Source organism: Pezoporus wallicus, unplaced genomic scaffold, assembly GCF_028554395.1.
Source record: "Pezoporus wallicus isolate ANWC-B61680 ecotype Strahan unplaced genomic scaffold, APGP_CSIRO_Pwel_v1 contig_1739, whole genome shotgun sequence".
In the NCBI taxonomy this organism is placed as follows: domain Eukaryota; kingdom Metazoa; phylum Chordata; class Aves; order Psittaciformes; family Psittacidae; genus Pezoporus; species Pezoporus wallicus.
In genome coordinates, this window is record NW_026637351.1 from 928262 (window position 1) to 947836 (window position 19575).

Here is a 19575-nt window from a genome sequence, read left to right on the forward strand (position 1 = left end):
GCGTGTGTGGCAGCCGCGGCGGGACCTGCAGCGAGAGCGCCGCTGGGGCTCCGTGCCTCGCCCCCCTGCGGCACCGCGGCGGCTGCCTCCCCCTGAGCAGCGAGACTCGGAGGCGGCCATTAGGTGTCCGCGCCCATCGCCGGACGTTCTCTGAGCCCGCGGTGGGGAGTGTTCTGTGTGTGTGACAGGCGGGGAGGGGAGGGGAGGGCAGGGCGTGCGCGTGACGCCCTCCGCGCTCCGCCTCCTGCTCCTTGCTCCCGGCGCCGCCGAGCTCGGCCCGCTGCGGGTGCAGTCATGGAGCTGGAGCGTGAGTGCCGGGTGCTCTCCATCCAAAGCCACGTCGTCCGCGGCTACGTGGGCAACAAGGCGGCCACCTTCCCCCTGCAGGTGAGCGGGCGCGGACGGGCCGACCGCCGTGCGCCCCTTCCTCCCTCTGCTGTTTCCCCTCCGCGGGGCGGCGAGGGGAGTCGGGCAGGTGTGACGGCAGGGCTGCCCGGCGCAGGGGGTGGGCGCCCCTTGCCTTGTGGGGTAAGGTCAGGGCACGGCCGGGAGCAGCCCGCACGGGTGCGCTTCCGAGCACCGGAGCGCGGGGCTGGGGCGGGAGGAGCCGGGGTCAAGTGACCGACACGGTCTCCGCGCACTCGGGCGAGACGGGGCCCTGGCGGCCGAGCCTCGTACCGGCTGCGCGCCGCACGGCCCTGGCCGGCGGCTCCCGCTAACGTCATGTCTTATTCCTGCTGGCTTGTGGCGGTGTTACGGCGAGCCGGTTTAAAGAGAGGGGGACTGGGGGCGCTGCCGGTGCGGGAGCCTGTGTGTGCCGCCGGGCATGTGCTCCGGTGTCGAGCGGGCGCTGCGGCTTGAGGGCGACAGCGGGCCACCTTCTGGTAACAGGTTGGGTTTGGGTGCCCTGCGCTGGGGACAGGGAGCTCGGCTTGCTGGAATGAGGTCCTTGTGATGCTGGGATGAGAGTTAAGAAGAGTCTTTGGCGGTGGAGCTGGGTAAGTTCCCACCCCTCAATTTCTAAGGATCTGGGGAAGCTGGAGTAGAGTGTAAGTACCACTTAATGGCTGTATAAGGCTAGAGCAGAGAAACTAACTGACATGCTCAGGGGCTTGAGTGTATAATTGGATCTTGGCCTTCAGGGCTGGCATGTGCTGAATTCAGAGTTGCTTGCCAAGGTCTAGCTGATGGTGAGAAAACATTGGTGTGCTTTGGGGTGAACCTTTACACATGCCACTGTTCTCTTTTCTGAAGTGTCTCTATCCTAAGGGGACCTTACCGTCAAGAAGTCTTTGTTCCTTGACCTGCAGAGCTTGCTGTCCAGGAATTTCATTGCCAGAACACAGTGTGTTGGTACATTGGTTATCTTGGTACGTGCTTAACAAGCAATAGCGTGATTTCACTTGATTATATATGAGAGATGGTACAGTCTGATAAATCACGCACTTGAGACCAGGCCAGCGACAACATAAACATCACATTCCCTTATTGCCATCCAATTATAATGTAACCAAGTCTCTTGAAAATTAGTATGTGGTGAAGGGTAATGTACATATGAAATCCATGCATTATAGGAAATCTGTGTATGTGAAGACCCATGCCTGAAGGTTGTCATGATCTCTGGCCCAGCTGTCCCTCCTATTCTACCAGAATGATCTCTAAATTGAGCTCCCCCTTTCACGCTCTTCTGCCCCCTCCAGCTATTTTTGTGGTATGACAGGGGCACCCAGTAGTATTTATTCCTGAAATCTCTAGTCTCTTAACTTTAATTTTGCGTCAAAGGTTCTCTTTACTCTTCTGTAACTCAACCTTTCTGTGGCATATTAGCCTGTGTATGGGTGTCTTGTATGACTCGGCAAGTCAGTTCCTGTGAAGTGTCTTTAGTTCCTTGACTATGACACTAAAATACTGCCATAGTTAAAAAGGCCTATTGATGTTGTAGCTGGGTTCTGTTTAGGAGGCTATCACACTCACAGTGTGTAATGTTCCTCAGTGTATAGCATAACGAGAAGATGCTGGGGTGAAAAAAGGTAATTGGGGAACAACTGAATTCCTGTCACTACAAACTGCACTTGAAAAGCCTGTGTAGGCAACCCTCAATGAAGATGTCCTTGCTAGAAAGTTATTTAAACCCTGATTTTACTAGAGCATCAGATGTAGCAAATTGTCACCAAGTGAAACCTTCCTTTTTAAACAAGGAAATGAATTGCAACGCTAAGCCTCTTCGATTTGGTTTGGTTTTATGTAGATAAAAATAAAATGTAATTTTAGGCTTGAGGATCTGGCATGCTTATGTTATTTCCCATTCTCTTTTTTACTTTGGTCTTCTGAATCAGTAATGGTTAAATGAGGCTTCCTTCTAAACTCATCAGTGTTGACATTGCAAGACTCAATATGCAGATGTGTGTGTGCATGTCCCTGTGAGGTCTGATGGGCTGAAATCCTGACAGAACAGTTCAGGAATCTGCATTTGGACAGCAGCATCCAAATAGAAAACCAGACATAGTTTCACCTCTTGTTTGCAGACTTCTGAAAAAACATCAGGCATGTTTAAATGACTTATCTTTAGTGGAAGTCTATGGCATTATTATTTATTAGCAGTAGCTGGTGTAACAATGTGCACAACAGAGAACTCTCATATCTTTTTTATTTTATCTTTTTTAATCAATTGGCTTGTTTTGTTAGGCTTCCAGTACACTAAAAGCTAAACTTTTTAACAAGTAGGTTTGTGGGAAGACTTTCTCTTGTAAGTATATAGCAAACACTTTCTGTATAGCAAACACAACAAAAGATAATTAGATCATATATTAAAGCAGTTATAATAATGGAAGTAATCCAGCAGAGTGAGAAGTGTTAGAACCCTTTACACTATTTCAGGTTAAAATACATTTGTTCAAGTAGTTTGGGATTTTAGATTAACTAGTAGGTCTTGGAGGAAACACACTTTTGCATTTCCCAGGTAAAACACCGGGAAGGGAACTGTCCTCAGCTGTGCTTTGAATTCTGTCTTGTCAAGAGGTGAAACAGTTTTTACTTGCATGGCTTTACTGTCTCTTTAAAAGGTGGTTCAGTATTATTTTTAAAATAGTCTTAATTTGCAGTTGTGTAACCTGAGCAGGTTTTGGTATCAGGAAACGGTTTAGGATTGTCCAGCATCTAAGAGAGGAAGAGCAGCCTCTCTGAGTTTTCCAGAAAGAGGTTAGAGAGTACAAGGAAGGGAAAGGAGAAAGTTACAGCCAGTTTCCCCTGAGTACTTGCATGAGAATTTGGTTTCCACTGGACTACATTCTGCTCCTGTCTGCAAGCCAGAGGCTGTTGATCTTTGCTTATGTGTAGGTAACACTGAGATCCACAGAGTTCTGTACATTATGTTCTTATGTTGTTTGATAATGCTAATGGACATTATTATCTTTTTGGTTTTGGTTTTGTCTGCCTCAGAATTGTTGTCTGTCTCAGAATTTGAGAACATCTTGTCATGTTTTGGCATTTAATTCTTGACTTTCTTTTATATCTGTTTATCTTGAAGATAGAGCTACAAGCATGGCCAAATACCATTAATTGTTTGGGTCTGGAGAATGAAATTGTCTGTTCTGATTTGTGGGACACCACCGTAAACAGCATCTGCAGTTTACAGGATAAGATGGCCTTTTGCAATCTGTTCAATTATTATTTTTTATTATTATCCTTCCCTGTTCACTATCTCCACCCCCCACTCCCCTGCTGAATGGAAATAGTTTTCAGGTATTAGTAAGGGCAGATGATTCTCATTCTTAGATTACTCCTCTGTGATTCTTTTCTGCAAAAGAAACAGTAAGTCTACATTTTTAGCTCCCTCTTAATTGTAAAAAAGATGGGAAAGCAACTTTGGTCACTACAGATGGTAATTTCTTTGATATTTAAGGATAGTCTTTGCACTGCACAGTTCAGCCAAGGGTATAATTTGCTTTCATATGCTGAGACCAAAATCAGTATCAGCCTATCTTTAATGATATCTGCTGCTCTAGCAGAAAAGTCTAAGGCGCTTTTTTTCTTTTTTTCTTTCTTTCTTTTGTTGAACAACATAGCCAAACAGATTAAGGATTGTACAGAAAGAGACAGAAAAAAAGAGCATCTCATATTTAAGATTGTTCTGTTTTTCAGAACCTACTTCTATTGTGTTAATTATATGAGTCAGAAGAAGGATGAATCAATCAAATGTTTACAGAATAACTAAGAAATGTTCCTGCCGGCTAGCCCTTATTTTTGTTACAGATCAAAGGCTGAAAAACCCTTACTTAATTTTTTTTTCATTGCTTCTGTTTTTGTTCTTGTAAGAAAGGTAAACAAGGGACAGAAAGGACAGATGAATTAAAAAAAAAACAACAAAACAACCGAAATAAAACCACCCCAACAAGAAAAAGAATCACACAAAAGAACCACCCCCCACCCCCCACCCCGCCCCCCCAAGAAAAAAAAAAAAGCAAAACTCATCCAGATTAACCCACCTATGAAGAAAGGATGGGTCTGGCTCTCTGGGAGCTCAGCGGTACCATGAGAACTTTGAACTTCTGAGGAGATTGTAGGAGGTGGACTTTTGATCTGTATGGTAAACTGGAAGGGGAGAGGGACAGGACTGGGAGAGGACAAGAAAGTGGAATATTCCTTGAAAGACTGAAACAGTAGAAAACCCCAGTTTGTGTGTCAGTCTTTTAGCACTTTAACATTACTTGAAGGTGACCAGACTGAGGCAAAGAATGGGGAAAAATATGGGGGTGTCACTTTTACTTCACAGTAGTCATAAACTATTTTATGTTTGTGTAGAACTGTGAACTAAGAGATCCCAAATTTCTTCACAAACTTTTTACAGAAAACTTTTCAATTACTAATGCAAAATAATTGATTTGAAAAACTAATTTAAGCCTGCCTAAAAGGAGTGCTAATGTGATGCAGACTCTAGGTGACAGAGCCAAACACAGTCTCTATGAAGCTGAGAGCACAGCTGACTGAACCTTCATCATTTGAGGTCAAGTCTAAGGATGTGATAGCGGTATTCGTAACTGTTCCTACCAGTCATGAAAATAGAGTCATACAATATAGGTTGATTATATATTACAGTTGAAAAGCTGACAAAAAGCATTCTAGGATGCATTAACATTTATTTTGCATTTTGGAGTGTGTATGGGGCCAGTTGATCAGTTGGCATTTTAAACTTTTAAAAAAGATCATGATAAATATTTACAATAATTTATCATTATTAAGATTTGCTAACTTTTCCCGTGTACTTTGTGAAAATTGGAACTATGCAGATGCATAGGCTGATATTTGATATCGTCGTTACGCTGGACTGTGTGCTGAAGTGAAGAAATAGTAGATTATGGGTTTATTTGTTGGTTGTTTTGTTTTTTTTTTTTACATAAATGTAATTTTTCATCTAACATGACGCAGCAAAGTGGAAAGATTAAGAAAGGGATACTATTTAGTGACCACGAGTATGTGCAGATATCTGACTTCAGAGCAAGCAAAACTGCCTTACCGTCATTCTCCCACTTTCTTTGGAAAAAAAAATAAAAATGAGTTGTCAAGAAATTGCAAATCTTATTAAAGGACTGGAAAACCATGCCTAAAGGCTGAGCTGCACTGTGTGTGGAGCAGTTTGTGTACTCAGAGACTCAGTAGCGTTTACTTGCTTAAGGCATTTTTTTATTAGCAAATGTCCTTGTGTTCTATCTTTAAGGCTTTGATTTTTATTCTAATTTTTTTTTTGTTTGAATTCTTGCAGTTATTATGTCTTGTTTCTGCTCCAAGTGAAATAGCTGAGAGAATATTTTTTCCCTGTGTAAACAAAGGATAGGTAAGCCAATAATGATCAGATTTCAGGGCAGGGGCTTCAAGTTAAACTTAATTGCATATATAGATTAAAATTTATTGAAATTATTAAAAAGAAAAATATACTTTGAAATAAAAAATGAATTTTTAGTTGTATGTATGAGTATGGTACAAAGGTAAACCTGAGAAAAATAGATGACATACAAGCTAATGAAACCTTTAAAATCTCCCTTCTGTATTGTTACTTACTTTTCATTGTTTCTATTTATATCAAAAAATGCTGGTCACCTTTCCTTGAAGAGTATATTTAGTCATTTTAGATAAGGGATGCAATATTATCCATGGCTGACTGAACATGTGCCAGGCAGGTATTTTTAGCTTCTTTAGGCTGAAAAGATGCAAGTGGAAGTTCCACTTCAGTTGCTTGTGTTGTGTGGAAAACAGGCTTGAGTTGGTGAAGCAAGGTTAATGTGAGGAGTTGAACGTTAGTCCCGGTACATAAAACGTCCATTCTTCTGAAATTACTGTGTGTGATAAAGTGTGCATCTGAATATAGGGGGAAAAACCAAATGAGCATAGTGTTTGAAACAGGCCAAGAAGGTCCATGTTGATAATAATATGTGCCCCAACAGAAGCCAGACCACTTCATCTTCTTGTGGCTTGGCAACAGTGCTGTAACTTGTCACAGAAAAAAAAATACTACTATGCTGAACTCTCCGAATTTTTCCAAATGTTTGTTCAGGGCTCATATTTGTTGGTGCTAATTCATCCATGGCACCAAGTTCCCTTAACATCTGGAACAATTACCCATAGAGCAAGGGAGAGAACTGTGATACCAAAACTTCTTGTGTGGTTCATTAAAAAGCGAAAAACCCACCACCACCACCAAAAAAAAAAAAACCCAAACCAACACTAAACCCCAGCAACAACCCCAAAACCAAACACAAGCAAAAAAACCAAACTGCACTTCACCTTCTGTCATCCTGTGTAAATTTTAAGCAAATGGACTAGTTTGAGATGAGTAGAAATCCTTCCATTGTGATTTAACTTGGCTCCCTTGGAAGTACAATGCACCTTTTGTCAGAGGGATGTGTAGGCTTGAGGAGGTGCTAGAGACATACTGGAAAATGGTCTCTTTCCCCATGTCAGAGCAAAAGCTAGAGACCCACTTTCTGATCTGTAGATGCAGTGTTTTCCAAAAGCAGAAGTAAATGGATTTCCTGACCAGCAGATCCTTTCCAGTCTGATCACAACTCTTCCCCTTTTCCCCTCTGCAGGTTCCAGTCATATTTTACTTCTCAGAAGATGATCTGTGTATAAATCTCAAACAAGGATGACACAGCTATCAATGACATTGATAAGGTCAAGGAAGGGAATCCATGGTGATCTTCAAAAATAGCATTCATTAGGTCCTTCTACTTGCAACTGCCAAAGTAGTAAAGTGCTGGTCTGTCCCACAATATCAGAATACGGCAACATTTTTTGTTACTTAAATTGGCAGATTGCTAGCCAATAAAGCCAAGAATATTTTCTTTAACATTCCATTTAGTAAAGTCTGGCCTAAATCTAAGCAATTAAAATATATATGTATTTTTTATAGTTCTCTGCATCTTCGTGTATTTTACAGCATTTGTTTTGGATGACGAATACTGCCGAAGGAAAATTCTTTTACCCTCCCTGCCTCCCTCCCTCCCTGCCTGTATCATGGAATAGAGGTCCTGTTTCATATGGGTGGGCACCATGTTACCTTTGGAAACCCTCATACACAGAGCAGCTAACAAAAATAGGAAAAAAGTTTTAGAAAAATGGATAAAACCGAGACCTGCAGGGATAGTATTTCCTGCAGCACATTAATTGTTGTTGCTGTTTGTGGATCAGCACAAGCTGTAGTCTGTGTCACACCTCATTCCTTTTGTGCTCAAATATTGCCAGTGGCTTTATGGTTGGGATAGTTTTTTCTGTGCTCACTGTAGCTAGAAGTAACGTTGTGCATCTGTTCATTCATGCAACAACCAAACAAATACATGGCAACTCTTTTAAGAGGTTATATTGTCATCTGTCCTCTGGGGTATAGTTTCACAATCTGCTGGCTTCAGTAGCAAAGCCAGCTTCAGGAACTTGTTCTTCTCTTACCAGCACCAGCTGGTTCTTCCACCTGCACTAAATGCTGTCTATGTCAACTCTTCAAGGAAAGTAACTTTTTGAGGCTGGGCGGTAGACTGCTCAAAGAAGCCACCCAGGTTATAAATAACTTTACAGAGAGGAAAATTCAGAAAATGTTTGTTTTCCTTGTGAGTCAATTTCCTGATCCAGTTCCCTGCACAGCCCCACAGAAGTTTCTTTTGGCTTAACAGGTGCCAGAGCAGGAGCAAGCCCCAGGTTCCTCTACCTGGCATCAACTGAAGGAAGCATTCTTCAAAATATGCTCTTATCTAAGACAATTTGCTTGCTCTGAAGAAATTAGTGACACATTTAACTGTTCTCCAGAGGCTTCATTCTTTCATTCTTTCCCTGTGGTAGTCTTGGTGTGATCTTCACAGAACGTGGCACCTCCTTCAGGGAGTTGTTTCCTGTTCTGTTTTTACAAGCATCTGTTATCTTGCAGTTTAACATCTAAAGCTTTGGTAGGAGGGTGGGATCCATTCATTAGCTACCTAAGAAGGCCAAATAAAGCATATGTGCTGGATAAACGAAATCTCTTGATGGATAACTCCACCTTAGATGTACATAATGTTCTTGTCATGCCTTGCTAATGGACTGGTGATACAGCGCTAGCTATCTAAAAGACAAACAGCAGGAATAAAAAGCAAATAAAAATCAGAGGAAACTAATGTGTTGTGGGATCCCCCTTGCCATTTCATTTACTGAAATAAATGAAATTCAGTCCATGCCTGTTGGACCTGTTGCTGCTCTGTATGTCTGCTTCTCCTAACCAGTGTTTGTAAACTTGTGTAGGAAGAACTGCATGATTCCAGTTGGCAGAGTTTGCAGTGACAAGTATGGTGTTTTTGTCAAATTACATCCAAGTGTAGAAGGAAGCAGCATAGGGATGATGAATCTGAAATTTGCAGTGAACCTGCAGATTTTATAACTCTTCAAAGGTTTATGCAAACTAGCTTCCCCATCTGAAACCAGTATCTAAAGTCACTGTTACCTAACAATAACAATGAAAGTCTCAGGATGGAGGGGGAGGAATGTATTTTGTTGGTGGAAGGCATTCAGTCACCCACAGCATCACCTCATTCTCCCTTTTTTGTGTTTGCCCTTTAGTGGGAAGAATTAAGGGGGAAACAGAAGCTATTATTTCCTTGTCTTTCATTTACCTTAGCATTTATAAATCAGTGTCGTGCAGATTCATCACTTGATCCCACCCCAGATGGCAGGAATGACCACCTGCCCATAGGAAGGTTAATAAAGCAGCTGTACTACAAATCTTTTGACTCTGCAGTTGGGTCGATCCTGAACTGGTGTAATGCCTGGAGTAAAGGTGATGAGCATGTGTCTCACAGGCACTACAGGCTGTTTGTTTAAGTAGCCTGTGAAAAAATGCTGATGATATAGAACAAGGAATTTCTTAATGCTGAACAAAACGGCCTAGAGGGAATTTTGGTAAGGGCATGTATATTATGTCATCTTAGTGTATTGCACTGAATAGTTAGCAATGCGCACCAATCAGGGTGGAAAGTAAAAATGGGTGACCTGGTGGTATTTGCTCTGAAGCATTCCTATGTCTCTAAGGCTTATTTGGATGAGAATGTTTAAGGCACTATTGGATAACCTTGAATTTGGCCTGATTATGTTTCAGATACAGACATATTTGTGAGCCTTTTCAGAAAAATAAAGAAATAAAATAGTTGAGAACAAGTTCACTGCAGTCTCAGGATGTTAAAGTCTTTTCTGTACAGATGATCAGGATGTTACAGCTAGATCAGCCCATGTGCAAATTCTAAGTACCAGTTTTGACAGAGCACTTTGACAAAAACTGCAGTCTGCTCTTGCAGAAGAGAGAGGCATTTGTTTTCTGCTCCTGTCTTCAGTACATCCTCTGTGGTGTCCAGTGCTGAAGTCAGCTTGTAGATCCTCAAAACTGGTATGCAGTTGGTCAGAGCTGAAAAAGGAGCAGCACTCCAGAAACAGGCATTAGGCAGCCTGAGGTCATTCTCTTGTTTTTGCTGGTGTGGCACTAGTTGTGATTTGCCTGGACCTGAGAACTTGGAGCCACAGAGCAAGAATGAAACATCAAATAAATATGGCTGTATCATATATAACACATATCCCAGACCCCTCCACACATATTCTTTTCATGTGTGTTCTTTTGTAACTGGAAAGCAAAGTTGGGAAGGAAAGAAAACAGTGAAATGTGGAGTTTGACTTGAGAGTACAAGAAGTTGAGGTAAAAAGCAGGTTCAGGTAGGGAAAGGCCTGGTGGTTTGTGGTTTGGTGGTTTTTTTTGTGGTTGTTTTTTTTTTTGGTGTGTGTGCATGTGTGTCTGAGGGTGAACAGTTCTAACTAGGTAGTTTGTATGTTCTTGATTTTGTGTCTATTATTTGCATAGTCTTCACATAGTGTTTTGTAGGTTTTTGTAAAGAGTAGAAAGTTCTCTTGTTTTTAACAAGTATCAGATACTATCCCAATGCTATTTTTTTATTTCTGTTACAGTGTTTCCTGTGTTGTCACTGGTGAAATAACTTCCTCTCCCTCCAATTTTTTCTGCAGTTGTGTTTTGTGGGGTTTTCTGTTTTGTTTTTTTTTTTTGGTGTTTTTTGTTCTTTTGGGGGGGGGGGGCTGTTGTCTGTTTTGTAATTGTCTGTTTCAAACCTTAGAATTTAAAGTGGCCTATTTGGTACCTGTCTGTAGATTAATGAAGCACCAACAATACCTCCAGAATCCCTGCTCCTAAGCTAGTTTATTTGCTCCTCTCTTCTGATCTTGGCACAGTATCTCCAATATATTAATGATTTTTATTTGCAGTGCCTTGTCAAATGCTGCCCTAAAATACAGCCCTATTGTATGTTCAGAGTTCTCATTATTTACTTGATATGCTTTATTAAAAGCTCAGAACGAGAGAAGAGATTGGGTTAGTCAATAGCAATTTCAGTTCGGTTTATCAGCCCACACCAGCGATTATGCCTACTTCACTAATTGCTAGGACATGCCTTTTCTTTTTCCCAAGTTTCTTTTCTCAAACTGAATTTGTGCTCTAATTTTCTACACCCAGTACAATGTATATTTTTTTCATTCGGTATGAAATGGAAAGAGATGCATTTAAGTGAAAGAGCTGGCAGATAATGAGAGGTGCAAGCTGCAACTGGGCAATCCTTTCTCCCTCTCCAAATTAATTTGATTATAGAAATTCAGCCATTTTGAATGCACTCCTGTTCCATGTCCAGAGGAGCAATGAGGTTCACTGGAACTGCAGTGATGGCTGTGTAAGGTAAAGTTCCAAACTGCAGTACTTAAACATCAGGATGTGTATGCAAATAACTTGTAATACAGTGGGTACATTGAGCGTTTCATGGCCCGAGACAGAGACTTTTTACTGGAAAATGTAACTGCCGTTACTTTGCAAAAATCCCCCCAAACTGAACTACCTTGTTTGACAGGGTAATTTTAACTGTGGTATTAAAGTTAATTCTGTTAATGGCTTTCAATTAAGCTGGGTTTTATGTAAAATAAAATTGGAAGGGTTGGAATGATTTTGGTTTATGTGGCACAGTGATTTTTTTTTTTTTTTTTTAGACAAATACAGGTATGACTGGCTAATTCTGTTAGTGGATTATACACATGCTCTGTTAAAAGTCAGCAGCTGGGGAGTTATGACGAATTTTCTTGAAAATTCCTCAGAAATTGTGTCTGTTTAAGCCTCTCTAACCCCATTTACATATGTCTTTATGCTCTAAAGCTTTGTCCTTTAGCTGATGCATCTGTCTGTTACACTGCTAGAAGAGTCACTTTCCTGTTGGTGTAGGGCCTGTTAATAGCAATAAAGCCAGCTGTGATCTAAATGTGGATGAGGAGGGAGGTCCTCTGGAAGAAAATACGATCATATAGCAGGGCTCTTCAAGCCTTTGACTGGTTTTGTATTGCTGTCATATGCTCAGCTAAAGGGCCTCTGAGGTTAACCAAATGTGCCTTGTGCAGTCCTGAGCAGGCCAACTATTTCTCTTTCAGTACGAACATTGCTGTCTGGTGGGCTACTGGTTGACAACTTTGAGATACTTTCCGCTTGTATGGAGCACTGGACATGCTCTGTTTGTATACCTGTCTACTGTTACCTTCCTTTTTTTGGCCCAGATCCATTTATTCACGTTCCTTGCACCAGCTCACCTTGTTGACTTTTCGGATGTTAACTGCATTTGTGGAGGCAGAGGAGTAAGACTGTAATCAGGCAATTAATTATTTGTTAATTAAAATACATAATCATAGTTCAGATGTTTGTTGGGATGAACTTCACATATTCTTAAGCTTAATAAACTGTGTATTTGTATTTTATGTGTATTTATACACATGTGAGGTGTAGGATTTTCTCGTAATTATTCATTTATATATTTTTTTTTAAATGCTGCTGTGTGTTTTAGATGATACAAGTCAAAGCACTTCCCCATTGCTTGGAAAGCTTGACTCTTTCTTTAAACTGAGGACTTATTTTTCCTTTCTGTAGAGCCACATGGCTAGTCATGTGTCTCTATCAATTTTTACAAATTAAACACCAGCTTTTTTTAAAGTATATGAGAAGGCTTCCAAAAAAAAGCATTAATTTTAGAATAGAGGGGGTTTGCGGTTGCTGCAGCAGGTGATATGGTCTGTGTTCTGAAAAACCAAGGTGACCACATGTATAATACAGTATTGTAGACATGATGGCAGCACACAGGTAGAGTACATATAATGCAGTATAATCGATTCTGTGCAACATAAATTCCCTAAGCTCTTCTTTGGCAGCACGGAAGGGCTTGTATCTTGTTCCCAGCTGTATTCTTACTGCGTGGATGAGGAACAGGACATTGTTTTTTTACATTCTGAGTTCAAGTGATACTGGTTTAAGCACAGTGCTTTGCAGAGTAATGTTCTCCTTTCTTTGTCACTGTTCACTGATAACACTTGTCCAGTTCACAGGGCTCTGTGACTGCTTTTATTTTCAAGGCTTTGAGGAGGTGAATATGAAATATTTAAAATAGCATTTATTTTTTACAGGTTCTGTCACTGAAATCTGTAATAGTGCTGTGTTTAAGGTAGCAGGATGATAGACCACATTTTCTAGCCTCTTTCCTTCTACTTCTTTAAATGACAGTGCGATGGTTAGAAAGGGTTTGGAAATACAGAATGATCTGGAGGTCAGATTACGATGATTTTCTTGTGCTTTAGAATACCCACATCTTGATCAAGAGTGCTGTTAGCTGAGATATCCTTCAGTAGCATAACTGTTTTTACCAGGAGGAGAGTACATACACTGGAAGGTTTGAGGGTAATAGACTCTTTTAGAACTGGTTTAAAACAACATCCTAGTATCTGTCATGGCTCTTTGCTTTTCAGGCATGTTTTCTCTGCTGAGACAATCACTCTGAACTCAAGCAGATTTTAGTGGAGCATAGGTCAGTCTGAGCCAGCTTGCAATAGGGACAATCCTGACCATTGCTTCTCAGGGAAAGCAGTGGGGTCTGCCTGAATTCGTGACTTCCTGAATCATTCCTAGGCATCATCAAGTCGGAAAGTCATCAAGTAGGAAAGCAGCTGAAATTAGCAGTTATTTCTGAAAATACATCTGCATGTTGATCTTGCCTAGTAAAGGAAAACAAAATCAGTAGCACAGTTGAGTTTACACACCTGAAACCTTGATTTGGAATTCTGCATAATTCACAATGCTGCCTTTCTAGGCTCTATCTGGATGATTTTGATTCACTTGTCTAGTATGTGCTAACCTTCTTCTCACTGTTCTTAATATTTACTGCTGTTTTGCTCTGTCAGTCTGTTAGCATCTGGTGGCACAAAGGACAGGACATACCTGGCTTAGATGGTTCATCATTTGAATAATAATTGAAACAGAGGCATCATTTTTCCATAAACTTTATATACAAAGTGGGTATCTTGATACAAAATAGAAGAGTTGAAATGCGAGAAAAATAAGTGTTGTAATACATCTAGATCTCCCCAAAATAAATGTGGCATTGTATGAATCCTCCTTTCGAAGTACAGTCTCAGATATTCTCTTCTGTTTAGCAGACTCTTGTTCCTTCTTCCTAGTCAGTGCCCTTTTCTTGTCAAAATGTTTTCTCCTTGGAGATAAATTTGCCTCTTAGAGATGTGAACAAACAAATTATATAGTGAGATTTTCACCTGTGGCACGTTTGTAGCGCAGATCTGGTTGTGAAACTAATTAGGCATACAAGAAATCTGGTACCTTGTGTCAGCAATAAAAGAATTTGTATGAATGATTGGCTGAGCTTGATTTGCAACTTCAACCTCTGATACTTTTCCTGGACTTGTGGTTTACAAACCTTTTGGTTTGTGCTGTCACTTGGGAAAATGGGTTTTGGTGTGTTCTGATATGGTAAAGGTAATATTTTCCAAATTGAAGAGCTTTGAAGGAGCTGAGGATTTTGGATGGAGATCTCAGCTTTGTTTCATGAAATATAGATAGCAACCTGTGAACATTATCAGAGGACTTAAATACTATGGAAGAAACATGTATGCAGTTTACAAACTGGTTTTACACAATTTTTTCTTCTTTTCTTTGTTACTCATACTGCTTTCCCCTCCCATCCCCTACCTCTACTCATTGTTCCAGATTTTTCCTCTGACTTGAGCTGTAGCACTACTACTTTGTAGTTTCAGTTTCAAACCTGAAAATGAAATACCACCAGAGGCATAAGCCCAGTTCCCAAAGAGGGAAATATGTAGTGGTCTTGTTGCAGCAGAGAGAGGTGTTTTTGACTGAATTTCATTCTTGCAGAAGTAGGTAATTGTTCTCTAAGGTTGTCTAAATGAAGTACAAACTAAAATGTTCTAATTAAATTGGTCCACTGATCATTTAACAGCAAAGGACATAATATGTTTACTGACAAAGTTGGCATAGTTAATACTGTAAACGTGGCATACCTCTGGTTTTTATACTTATAACCAGAACTTTAGGATGGGTAATGATATTTTGTGTGCTTGTACACATGGAGTGCTACTGTGAGTAAAACTGATCTTTTTCTGTGTGGTGGTGTCATCGAATGATGGAGTGACCCATGCTGGAAGGGAGTTCAGGAAGATCCGCAGTCCAGCCTCCTGCTCAGAGCTGGGTAGGCACTATGTTCAGACCAGGTTGCTCAGGGCTTTGTTCTCTTGTGTCACAAAAACCTCCAAGCACAACAATTCCACAGCATGTCTCTCAGCATTAAATGTCTGTAAACTTCTCTCTCAAAACTTCTCTTTCTCTAAATATGTACATGTAATGCATTGGAAATTGTTTATTTGTTTTGAATGTTTAGTGCCCAGGACAGCAATAAAATGTCTTATCAGTTCAGAACTTCGTGTAATTCAAGTGACAGTTTTTCTCACACACTTAGGAGGTTTAAGATATTTCTCTTTTTTTCTTTTAAAAAAAAAAAACAACCAACCGACTTTTTCCTTCCAAACTGAATACAAGCATGAAAAAAGGAGCACTTCTTGAGTTCTGTGAAGTGTGTGATACTTTGGAAAATTTACTTTTTTCTCTGCAGAAGCATAGTAAAGCTGCAATGCGAATTTTAAGCAGAAGCAGTTCACATTTCTCTAAGCATTTGTCAGAGTAAATAAAATTATTAAATGAGAATTTAAATTAATATTTACTCTGAGGCAGAGCAAGGCTTTGTAGTTAACAGTTTTCTGTCTCAAGTGGTATTAACAATCACAGACCAAATAGGATTAGGAGGTAAGAATGCCTACTTTTATTTGTCTCCAGACCATGTGGATATGCACAAATTTAAACATAAAGCTTAGCAATCACTAACACTGAATATGAGGTGTTGCATTTGCTTCAAAATCTTTCTGTTAATTTCTTTGTTGCTGCACTCATGATTTCTCTTAATGTGGAACAATTTTCTTTCTCTTTTTTCAATCTCCTCCTTTACATAACAGACGCAACTTAAGCTGCCCTCTTGAAGGAAATACGTGTTTGTAGTCCTTCATTTCTAAAAATCTTAAGCACTAATTCTCTGTGTTGAAGAAATGTATGTTTTAGTGTATGTGTGACTGAAATGTTTTCTGGAAGGGAGAGGAAGAGACACTCTAAATGTAACAAAACTCTTAATTCAGGCATTAACACAGTGGCAGGGTCTAAAAGACTGCATTTTTAGAGGTGAACCAGAACTGTCATCTAGTTATATATATAACCTAAGACATTTTTTGTCTAAGTCTTTAGGTTGTTCTAGTAGTAAAATAATTGCTATCACATGTAATTTGAATCCTGAAGGAGATCCATTTTTTGCTTTTTTATTGTGGCACAGTGGCTGGATATAGGTTTAAGTTACTTCTGTGCTTTTAGGTAAACTAGGCTGTTGGTCCAGTTTTCCAAAAAGAGCCAAGACCTTTAGATGTTGTCCATGTATTTTCAAAGTCTCTTCCTTTCTTGTGTGTTGATATTTCCCTTGAGCACTTGCTAGTTTGAAGATGTGCATTCTGATAGTTCTGTAGACTAGGTGCCTGCACAGGTGATGCACTTTCTCTTTGTAAGGCTGGAATTGCGCTTTCTGCACTGTGGGAAGGACTATGATGTTCGTTCCTGTCCTTCAGTTATTTGTGAGGAAGAACTAAGCACAATTTGATCTTGTGCATAACGTGTTCCATACTAGCTGTTTCAGTGTCAAATGCATTTTGCTCCAGTGTGTGTATTTGGATTTAATTTTCTGAATATACTTCTGAAGCGTATCATTCAGATCTGCCAGCCATGCCTTCCAAATACAAACCGTCTGCAGTTTTGATGCTCAGTGATTTATTTTTAGAAATGTAACAGTTCTGTCTCCTTTGCTTGAAGATACTTAAAAAATATATTGGATTTGCCATTTTCCTTTCAGATTTCAATTACAATAAATGTCACTACATGATGTGTTGTAGGCAACCTTAGTTTGGGTCTTGTGAAGAATGTTGTTTGACACGTGCTGACTCTGGAGGCTGAGAAATTTAGGATGAACTCAGTTACTGTTTTCCTTTGAAGAGTGCTTATCATTCTCCCCCAGACTGGCTACGGGTTTAGATTTGCCCAGGATTTTCAGTTCTGTGGGCTAATGATACTTACACAGAATGACAGCAGAGGGAGAGCACGGAAACCAGGAATTGTTCTTTACTAGAGGGCCTGTAAGAGACCAGATCATCCAAAACGGGGGATAATGATTATGTAGGTGATGTGCATCCTTGGCAACTGGAGCTCTGGACATTTGCAAAATATCTGCCTTAATCTACATTTCTAAAATGACAGGCATAAGTATCACTGCAGGATCCTTTTTTTTTTTTTTAGCGAGGAGGGGAAGTAACACAGGTTTATTTACAAGCTGTTCTAGAGCATTATGTCCATTTCATAGTAAGCTCAGTTCTCACACTAATCAAATAGGATTTGAAGGCATTAGTGCTGCCATTGGTAAAATCCAAGTGAAGTGAGTGCCTTCAGTTTATTTACTCAGAGGTGCAAGGAACACACACGCCCACACACACGCAAAAAAAGACAGTTTTAACGCCCAAACTTCAGTCATTTTGCAAATGTGGTAGACTGATATGCAGAGGAGTTCAGGAAGCAGAGGGAAAGTAGTGCATCAAGGAGTATGAGGTGAAACTATTGGTATCGATAAAGGCATCTGTCACACAGGTAGACCTGGCAAAGTGCTACTTGTGGCTTCTGTATTATTTTAACCAGACTGTAGAGACAATTGAGTATTCCAGTGGACCTTGATAAACCATTACCAGTTTGAATTTGTCCTTTGTTGACTGAAAGCCACAAAACTACTGTATAGATCTGACTTCGTATTTATTTACTGTTTCGCTTGCGGTCTTTGCTGAATTACAGCATTTTTATTGCTCGTAAGATATGGAAAGGTGGTGAGGTGACAATTTAACTGGCATGTATGTATTTATTTCAGAAACATGCAGAGGGTTTTTTGTGTATGTAGGAAAAAAAAACATCAGTACCTAGAGCGGGTTGATTTTAATGAATTAAAATAAGTAATTTAAATGTTTTTCACATCAACAAACAATAATTTTGATATAAATAATTGAGTTTAGTCATGTTTTCAGGTGATATTTGGTACTTTAGTGTGCAGATATGAGAGACTTTTTTTTATCATGATTTATCTGATTCAGTACACTTGCTCTGATCTCAGTTTTCTAGGTCTGTACATATGAAAAGAATGTATTTTTAATTAAGTAGTTAAAATTCGCCTAAGATTTCTTTAACCTCTGGTTTGGGTAGAAATTCAGAATCGATGCTTTTAGTTATCTCTGCCCAAGAAATTAAAAATACAAGTATATATTAAAAAGATCTAACAAGACATCTTCTGAATACAGTGCCTTTTGGAAGTGAGGAAAGTATTTATTATTCCATGAATCAAACTGTTTCAGATACGTATGGTCATTTAGATATGCAAGGATGATAGTTACTACTATTGTTATTTAATCAGTTTAAGGAGAAAAATAACTTTTCCATATTCACTTGAAATGACAAGCTTGTTAAAATGAACTAAGCAAACCAAAATTAAGACACAGTTTTCTCTGTAGTGGTAGAAGAGGTGATTGCTGTCAAAAGTTGCTTTTAGCACTCAAATATACCTTGTTTTCAGGCCATCTGATGACTAAATTCCATGACTTTTCAATGCAGTTTTCCTTAGTAGCAAACATGTGCTGGCTTGCCATGACTTAAACATTCTTTCTGATTATTTTAATACTCTTTACTAAGCCTAGACCTTAACATCTGTTGCTCTTATTTCAAAGGTAGTACTAATTAGAGGTTATAATTCTACTTTGTTTTTAAATGACATTTTATATGTCTTTTAATTACTCTGGTTTGATAAGAATCCTCATTAATGCAATTCCTTGGACTAACGGAGCTTATTTTGGGGGTTGAATCAGAACTAGAGGGTTTTGTAATTAGGTGTGTTAGATGAGTCATCTACGTTTATTCTAAACAAAACTTTAGAGCAAATGACAAACTGTGACAGAGTAGTCTAATACTAGTAAGTGATTATCTGGAAACCTTTAAAGGCTGCTTAGCCAGTTTTGCACTGATGAGAAAATTGAGAATATCAAGCTCCCTCGCAGAATTTGAGCCATTTGTGACTTTTCCTCAACTATTCAAAAGCACTTGCTTTTGAAGCTTTCTTTTACCAAGTGTACAGCTCAGCTAGGCTGGCACCTGCCGTCTCTGGAAGAGGTGGTCTTCCTTGAATTTTCCCTTCTGCTGATCTAAGCAGACTAACTGGCCAAAACAAACCAAAAATCCCTGATCCTACAGAACAGCTTGATTTTTCAATCAAATGATAGCTGATGCTGGTAGAGACAGTAAAGAAAGACTGCTCTTTTGGTGACCATCAGCTGCTACAGTGCTTATCTGTGTTGTAGTAACAGCCTTCCTTACAAAGCACTTATGCATGTTCTTCTTCCCTAAAGCACTAAGTGTAAACCTCATTCGTTAGTAAATCATAGTAAGTATGTTCTGTAGTGTCGGGTGTTAAATAATTGGAGAGACATGATCTGAATATTGGAGAGAAATGGATTAATTCACAATTGTTGCTAAGACGTTTGAAGGAAATAAGAACTACTTAAGTT

General features: G+C 39.8%; 1 protein-coding gene across 1 annotated transcript in view; it reads left to right on the forward strand.

Moving 5' to 3' along the window:
* Positions 1–203: 203 nt before the first annotated feature.
* Positions 204–19575, forward strand: part of PDXK (pyridoxal kinase) — a 55373-nt gene continuing 36001 nt past the window's right edge. The window contains exon 1 of the mRNA XM_057405037.1: positions 204–387. Coding sequence (XP_057261020.1) covers positions 295–387 — 93 coding nt within the window. The 5' untranslated portion in view covers positions 204–294. The remainder of the gene's footprint in view (positions 388–19575) is intronic.